Consider the following 9384-nt stretch of genomic DNA (forward strand, 5'->3'; position numbering starts at 1 on the left):
GATTTGATCACGTGACCAACTTCATGTCATATCCCAACAACATTCAAAAATGATATCTTATTTCTTAAGAATTGTGAACACCGATGATTTCATAGGCGACGCGCTGATTGGCTAACATAAAGTTCACATGAACACGACCCCTAATCGGATTATGTCAGATCTTGTTACGCAGAGTATACGGCGCGGATCTAAGAAGTTTGATTTTAATTAGATTGGGGTAAAGTCGATCTCCCACTAGTGATAATGTGAGTAAAAGATCCCTCCTTGTTCAAATGCCGTTAGCGCCGAGCATAGGCCTAAATTTTGCAGCCCTTCGCCGGCAATGGTGACGCCTCCACATGAGTGAAACTTGTTTTTAGAGAAGGACGTTAATCAATATACAATACAGTCGAAGCTGTTATGGATGCCAATTAGTCAGAGTACCTATGGAATCGGAATCTATGCAAAGGACCGATTTACCAAATGCTCCTTGGAACATGTAACTGTCGATATTCTGGGACCCTTTTCGTGGATTCCCAGTTCGTTCTAGTGGACTGCTACTCAAGATCCCAAGTCATCGATATCATGAAGTCTACCACGTAAGAGAAAACAGTTCAGCTTCACGATTTTCCCCAAAATTTTATTTTTCACTTTTAATGATCCAAATCTAATATCTAACATGTTTAAAAGGTTTCACATAAAAATTAAGGTTATACATTATCACAGAAGCTCATTTTAGAGAATTCATTATTTGTTTGTAAACAAAGATTGCGGTATGCTATTGTTTACGAAATTTTCAAAAAAAATGGATATCGATCTAATTTCACATTTCAAGTATTCTTTGTGTAAAATGTGTCATCTAAAAGTTAAATTTTGTGACTATGCAGAATTAAGATGCTATATATAACAAATTCAATATTTCACCAGTTTGTTTATATATGTAACCAGAGAGACAAATACTATCAGTCTGAGGGATAAGTTTATTAAAACTATTAAGTGAAAACCTGAAATAAAATGAATAATTAGAAATACGTTTAAATATGACAATGAATATCACAATTACATATAGTTAACATTATCATGAATAATTACCAAACACCGGTACATATATTTCCTCAATAAGAAATATGAAGACTAAATGCTATGCAGCTATTCAATTACATCTGTTCCCTTCAAGGGTAGCGCCGAAAGTGCGGGCCCTGGGTTAGTAAAAGCGGGAAAGTGAGTGAGTATTAGAAACCGGTTAAACAAGTATAGGGAAGTCCAGTGGTCAGTTATAAACACACACACACACACACACACACACACACACACACACACACACACACACGTGGTCTGTCACACCTGAGCGCAGAAATAAAAAACATTTACACTTATGCAACAATGAGTAATAAAGGATTGATAATAATTTATTTACAGAGGTTACATATACATAAAAAGACTCGAGTCTTTGTTTACATAACACAGATTTAAGTGTGGAATATAGCTTTAAAATTTATTCTTGCATTCAGAAGGTCAACATTTTGGTTGTCAATATTAAATGAGTTATACTTTTAATGTTTTACATCAAAAATAAAAAATATATTTTGTTCAAAAATTGTGAACCAGTCCCTTTAAAGGAAATGCTCAGTTTATTTGGATTGTTCCTATCCATTGCCACAGATAATGATCCGCAATTCATTAGCGACACATTTGCAACCTACATGCATGAAAATGGAATTCAGCACAGATGTATTACTCCGTTACGGCCGCGGTAGAGTAACAGAACAGATCGCGGATGAAGATAATTTGTGACTTCCATACAGATGATTTCGAAAATGGCATGGTTGTTTTCATCTTGAGAATACATTTTCACGACAGATTCTGTTTTGGTATCATCAGCATCTTATTCACTCGAATACATAAACATACAAGTGAAAATTGATAGTGGTATAGAATACCTTCGATATGTATGGTATCTTAGATGCATTTGAAACTCGCGTTTCATATTGTGACGTCATAGTTACATTTATGTACACATGGCAACATCCTTTGGGAATGAGAGTACCAAACCCCCGTATGCGTAACCCGGACACAGATTGAGCGGAGGTATAAATGTCTAGGTGTTGCGTGATTGGCTAATATCAAAAGTGAAATTATTTGGAATTGAAAGAAATATTATAGAGGTTCAAATTAATTGTCAGGATGAAAAATTGTCGCACAAAATCGAGAAATGACTGAGGAAATTACCATGGTAGGGATGTGCTTAAAATGAAGTGTGTAATTTACTGCAGATTGCTGTGTTGTAAAAAAAAAAAAAAAAAAAAAAAAAAAAAAAAAGTACAAATATGGCCTATAAAAGGCACGGGACCCTATATATTTTTTGTCATTTTTTATCAAAATTTGGAATGAACTTTGAAATGTTTGCGGTCATTTGTTTAAAATCGATATAGTTAATTAGTGAGAGGGCCAAAGGTTAACATAAAGGTCTATGGGAAATGAATTGGTACTCTTTTCCCTTTGATGGCGTCGGTCCACATACGAGGTAGTCTCGTGCAACCAGACGCTCTGCTTTCTCCGTAAATCTCCGACGTCGGAGATTTGCGGAGACAGCTGGGTGTCTGGTTGAACGAGACTACATACGAGGTTCATTTGCGGTTACGGAATTAGCCGAGTAGTTACGATTGTACAAAACCACGCGGCCGCTTATATTGTGTGACGTCACTGTAGAATGACGAAAAAACATAAAATCAAACGTAACACGTAAACATCAAATTCATTACTTTACACTATAATTTGAACAGGGTCTCCCTACTAGTGATCTTTTGATCATTTTATGTTTAAAATAAAATACATACTTTTATATTAATGTTTTAATGTCAATATTTTCAAGCTGTAACTACGAACTACTTCTTTAGTGTTATTTGCCCGCGTGAGAATCGCGGACTCACAATATACAAATATGTTTCTTGTTCTGCGTCAGTCAGGAGGGGTCTATACGTAGATGACGTAATGAGGCCTCGACGGGGAGTTTGGCATTAACATTGGCTAAGCTATTGATATCATAAGACATCTGCTTCGTTAATAAAAACGGTTGGTTGTATATTGTTTAACGTCCCTTTCGAGAATTTTTCACTCAAATGGAGACGTCACTATTGCCGGTGAAGGGCTGTACAATCTAATTAAAATTAGATCCTTTGATCCGCTCATCTACTATCGCTACACAAGGATCTAACAACTCTCCATAAGAGGTCATCTCAGATTGAACTTTTGCATTGACCAATCAGCGATCGGCTTGAGAATCGTCGGTGCGATTGTATATTCTCGGAAACGACGTCTTCCGAACGTATATATAAACAAGTAAAATGGCTGCGGCCATACCAGCCTCGCCGTCCACACCACGCAGGATATATAGTTTATGTAATATTTGTTGTCTGTGCGGGTTTTCATTTCTAATAAAAGAAGTTGATCGAAACGGTACTGCGACATGGAAGAAGCTTTCGAAGCTGAAACTATACATTTAGTCGTATCATGAGTATTACCTTTGTAGCCAACGCTTAAGTAACTGATACGAGACAGCTTTTTGGTCTGGTCCTTCATCAGGCCTATCAATGGCGAACATACGAGTACATGTCCAGCCTCACGACTAGTTCGTTTCTGAGCTGCAGCGTAAACCTGGAATGGCAACGACTTTCCAAACCCAGTTGGCAAGACAGCAATGCAATCTTTCTTCTTTGTAATATTGCTAATTATTTCCTTCTGTTCCGGTTTCAGAGCGTTCACGCCAAAATCCGGTAATAGTTCTTCGACAATGTTGTCGATTGTAGGTGCCGCCATTTTTTCACACTCCCGAACAGTAGTTTAGATGCGATATTCTGATTGGTCAAGAGATTAGAATTTGATTGGGTGCTATTTTCTCAACAAAGTTCAATCTGAGATGACCTCTTATGGAGAGTTGTTAGATCCTTGTGTAGCGATAGTAGATGAGCGGATCAAAGGATCTAATTTTAATTAGATTGAGGGCTGTAAAAATTTAGGCCAATGTTTGTAACTTAGGCCTTTGAGCAGGGAGGGATCTTTATCGTGCCACGCCTGTTGTGACGAGTTTTGCGGTTTCGTCCAAAGGACTACCCTTTTAGTCGCCTCTTACGATAAGCAAAGGGTGATGGAAGACCTATTTTAACCCGGATCCCCACGGGTATATCCAGGGGTCCGTGTTTGCCCAACTCGTTATTTTATATTCTTTATAGGAGTTATGAGATTGATCACTATTCGTTATCTTCACCTTTCATAAAAGAAACCACAAAGTCTTCAATTTGAATATTTTCCTGAATATAGATGTTAACGTTAAACTAACAAATCAACCTTATGACAAACGGTATAACTTCACCTTCTCCATTGTCACCTTTCAATATTTATGTCGCAATATACCATTATCACCTGTATATGTTATGTATGTCTCTCAGATAATCCGATACACGAGATCATATTCTGCTTATAATCAATTTGTAAATCGAGGCATGCTACTGACAAATAAGTTGATTTTACAAAGGTTTCAACCGTCTCGTTTAAAGTCAGCATTACGTAAATTCTATGGTCGTTATAATGATCTTATTTGCAAATACATCCTGTCATTGGGTCGAATGCTGTCTGACGTGTTCCATACCTTTGTTAGGCCGTTCTTTATATTCTGATTTTGACTACGGATAGCTCTGTATGTCTGAAATAGATATAGGGCTCAAGGTGGATGTGACCGATCAAGAGGGGGTGTTTACTCCCATCCTAGTGTGTCCGTGTTTGTCTTGCTACAGTTTGTATTCTTTATGGGATACGTTCATAATCTCAAGTCAACGATTGCGAGATGTGATATTTTTGCAAGACAAAAAAGAGACGGTCGTTAGGATTATGGGAGTTTATAACATATCAGGAAGCCCTTAATGCTTTTTATAAAGGCCTATGCTCGCCAAGTAAGCAGGGATGGATCTTCATCTTGCCACACCTGCTGTGACACAGGAACTAGGGTTTTGCGGTCTCATCCGAAGGACCGCCAAATTTAGTCGCCTCTTACGATTGAGGACCTATTCTAACCTGGATCCCACGATTAATAAACTGTGAATTTCACATGAAGTATCAGTAACTCAGAAGCAAGGAATCTTATCTCTATTATCAAACGATAATAAGCCTAGGGAATTCCTTTGAAATCGGCGTCCAGTATCACTTTTATGTGTAACCTACAAAATTGCATTTACTTGTATTGCAAATAGAATTTAAAAGGTAATTATTTAAACAAAAGGCGTTTCTCAAAGGTAGATTTATTGGTGAAAATACCATATAATACTGTATGCTGGTTGTTCAGGAAAGACATATTTCTGGACTGATTTTACTCACTGATCATTCACCATATTATAAATCGGATGCAATTTGTGCAACCCGGCCAAACAAAAATACAATTTTGGATGATTTTTAATGTATATTTACATATCATAAGTTTAAAAAAAGATGAGAAAAAAATAATGGGGGTGGGGGGGGGGGGGGGTCGTGTAGCATGATTTATAGCCCAAGACGTGTGTATTAAACTACCCCATTGTGACCCCACCACGTGCGACATCTGGTGAAATATTAAGCCGGTTACATACGATTAAAAATAAGCGATAAATTTTCTTCAGAAAAATTGTGACGCGCATTCGCGCTGAATACAACTAGCCATATACGTACGTTTAATTACATTAAGCACTGCACAAATTAGAGTCCTGCAAGTCAACCCTATAAAGGATTTCAATAAATTGCTGTTTTCAAAGACATAATTACGTGAAAATATCCGGAAAAAATAAAATAATGGCACGATTTGAAAACTCAAGGCCGAAACAATGTAAAATTAGCCGTACGTTAAAGCTATATGGTCCGATATTCATTTTTTTTTTTCTTCTTCAACGTTTACAGAATTACTTTAATGCAACTGAATTAGACTTTGAAGTGATTAACTTTCCCTTGATTACATGCTTGAAAAAGAAAACAATGAGAAGACTATTTAAAAAGTAAGTATAGTGGGAACCCATTTATAAATACATTTGCCGCTCGTTAAGTATGTTAGTCGCCCCAACAGACGTAACTGTCTAAACGTAAAACTACGAATTACTGAGAGGTATTTGATATTTTTATTGCTCTTAAATTTATGGCACAGTACTGTATTAACAAAATACACAGCTTACACTGATATGACCACCGATGGTCTTACCACTGGGAGTCTGAACTGGATACGTGGCTGTCACTTAATTTATTTTCTGAATAGGCATTAGAAATGGCCGAGTGTGAGTTGTTTGTAAAAACCGATTTGAAAGCAAATACAGGTAAAATAATGTATGACATGTTGTACAGCCTTATAAATAAGTACGTGTGATAATTTAACAGTATCTAAATATTATAGACGATAAAGAAATAGGAGGTGGAGAAAATTAATGAAACAAACAGGGGGAAAGGGAGCAGGTGGATAATTGTTTTGCAGTGGAAAAAATATATAAACGCACTAGATTCCAACAACATATGATACTTGATAGTGACGGATCCACAAAGTAAAAATATACAAGGTCAATAACTAATGGACCTTATAGTGAATTAATAAGTTTGCTTGTCACCTTAAAGAACGTCGGAATAAAGGCTACAAAACAGTGAATGATTAGTCATTTTCAAGGTATACGAGCAATAGCTTTGGTGAAAGTGTCAATCGAAATCAAACTCAAAATTTTATCTGTCAATCATCAATATAAAGAGACATGCAAAAAATTGACTCATCATCTACAAGCACAAAAAAAAAAGATAATAATAAATACGGAAAACAGTGAATGATTAGAAATTTTCAAAATCTAAGAACAATAACTATGTTGAAAATTGTTCAATCGACATGAAACTCAAAGTTGTTCAGTAAGTTATCGGTATGAAGATACATCCCCAAAAATCAACTTATTATCTACATACACAGCGGTGAATGTCCGGAAAAATTAAACATAACGGAATGAGGAATGGAAAGTGTGAACACTATATACTCCGACCATGTCACGGCGGGGACATCAAATCAAAATAACTACACAACTTTCTCTCAAAATTGAACGATTCAATCTGAAAATACCAGGTGCACCCGGTTTACATATGTAGTATACAGTATTGCTAGAAAAAATTGATAACGGTTGGTCAGTGGTAGAGCGTTCGATTCCTAGGCGGGAAGTCGTGAGTTCGAGCCCCGCTTGTGTCATGGCCTCGTCAAACCTAAGACGTAAATATAGGTGGTGATTGCTCCTTCGCCAAACGCTCGACATTTAAGAAAGAGAATCACGGGTCCTTCCGATATCTGTATGACTTCAAAAACGGAGGTCGCGACAAGCGTTAGCGCGTTAAAGAATCATAACTGCTGCGGCCCTGAGCGATACACAAGTAAGCATAGGTCTAAGTTTGTGGTACTTCACCACAGTTGGTGACGTAAAATTCTCGACGCGGAACGTCAAACAACAAAATATGATTTATGATTTTTGGACAAAATGTGTCTACCGACTGACGGACGGAGTGAGTCCAGTGTAAATGCATCTACCGACTGACGGACGGAGTGGGTCCAGTATAAACAACTTCGTTGGGGCGAGTAAAAAAAAAAAATGTTTCTGTACATGTTACTTCTGGTCCTATGGAATCTGTCAAACCTTTGACCAGTAAAAAGTCTTTTTTAAAAAACGAATTTCAGTGAGAAAACTCCACTTTAATCTCCATCAACTATCTAGCTCAACTAAAATTAGAAGTCTCTAATTGCAGCATGTAGCATGATAAAGAACCCTAGCTTTTTTGCCTTATGATTACTTCAGCATTGCATCATTTACGTGAATTGTAAACTGCACTCTAAGCTCGTACTTGTTAATATGTATTTGATATTTCTGTTGTTCAGATGATCGCAAAATCAATTTTCATGGTTTTCAAATAGAAAATACTACAAATCCAGTGCTTAGAATTTCCTCCATGTAACAATGTTCGTTTATGCTGTACAACCATAAAAATATAGATTTACAGTAGAAAACGGTGAGAGCTCTTTCACGATCAATCTAAAACTCTCAACATTTTTCTTGATATTGATAGTGTTTTCTCACGGTGGAAGTCGATTTACGACATTGATCCCATTTATGTTAGTGGAGCCACTTTCCGTTGATGTAACACCGTTCACCTGCATTGTCGTAATTAGGCTTTTTCATATTTGTCAACTCCCGGGTCTGATCCTAAAATGCCATGTTAACAACGATATAATACGTGTTTTAATGATAATACAACATGCATCGATCGCCTGTTTATATGAAACGTGTATAGCCTACCGTCATTATAAGAAAGGAAATTAATACAGCCGAAAGCAATTGTTCCTTGCGGAGTATACTGTAAAACGGCAAATGGTGGTAGGACAACACACATTTAATTTGTACAGTAATCGTACGAATAAATTGACACTTTTGTCAATTAGTTCAATTACACCTGGGCAGACGAAGGGCTTCAAAGAAATCGGCCTTAATCATTCCATTAGGTTAATTATCGGCACAGTTCCACTCCAGGGAAATGCGCGAGATAGCACCAAAAACCGGAAGTTCACATATGCAGTCAATCGTTGATATCATTAGGGAGGCAGTGAAAATTCCCGGAATAAAATGGCTGTCCGCTCGAAGGAAAGGTGTTATTAAGTGACCTTCAACGGAAAATTAACTCAAGTGTCCTGTGATGCGTGAATTCCTAGCCTCAAGTAGAATTTATTGAAATTTCCTCTACTGTTCTGGGGAATCGGTCTTAGACAAGAAGCTGGAAATTGATATTTGACTACATGTATATTGAAATGGAAAAAAGAAAAGATTTAGTTCAAAAATTATTTCTCATTTTATTTCATCGTTCTTTTTAGGTGACCTGAGTAAACTCAAGTGACCTATTGCAACTGGTCTGAGTCCGTCGTGCGTTAACAATTGAACATTTTTAACGTCTTAATAGCATGTAACTACCATTTCCATTCTTTTCAAATTTGGTATGAAGCATCTTTGGGACAAGGGGGACATGAATTGTAAATTTCGGGACTCCTGGACCCTGAGGAGCAGGGCTAAAACTTCCTAAAATAGACAATTTTTCAAAAATCTTTTTCTACAACCGCATATGTGTAAGAAAAACTAAATGCATATTGATGTAAGGCAGAAAGGCTTCTACAAAAATTGTAAAGTTCATGATCCCTGGAGTAAAGTTCTTACTCCAGGGCGAGGCCAAACTTGTTATATAGTATTTGTTTGTAGAACATTTAAAAGCATACTCTTTAATGCTATTGAAACTAAATTCAAACTGAATGAGCATTCAGAATGAGCCCGTAGTCCTTTACTAAATTTGTAAATTTCATAATCCTAGGGGTAGGGATTTTGGTATCAGGGTGGG

General features: G+C 36.9%; 1 protein-coding gene across 1 annotated transcript; it reads right to left on the reverse strand.

Annotated features, from left to right (window-relative positions):
- Positions 1–3143: 3143 nt before the first annotated feature.
- LOC130051402 (uncharacterized) lies at positions 3144–3968 on the reverse strand. The gene has a single exon (XM_056153310.1). The coding sequence runs from the start codon at positions 3793–3795 to the stop codon at positions 3211–3213; it is 585 nt and encodes a 194-aa protein (XP_056009285.1). The 5' UTR covers positions 3796–3968; the 3' UTR covers positions 3144–3210.
- Positions 3969–9384: the final 5416 nt, after the last annotated feature.

The sequence above is a fragment of the Ostrea edulis genome, chromosome 1, assembly GCF_947568905.1.
Source record: "Ostrea edulis chromosome 1, xbOstEdul1.1, whole genome shotgun sequence".
Taxonomy (NCBI): Eukaryota; Metazoa; Mollusca; class Bivalvia; order Ostreida; family Ostreidae; genus Ostrea; species Ostrea edulis.

Excerpts from the sequence above, each read along its gene's own strand:
- LOC130051402 (XM_056153310.1), bottom strand. The coding sequence starts at position 3,795 with ATGGCGGCACCTACAATCGACAACATTGTCGAAGAACTATTACCGGAT.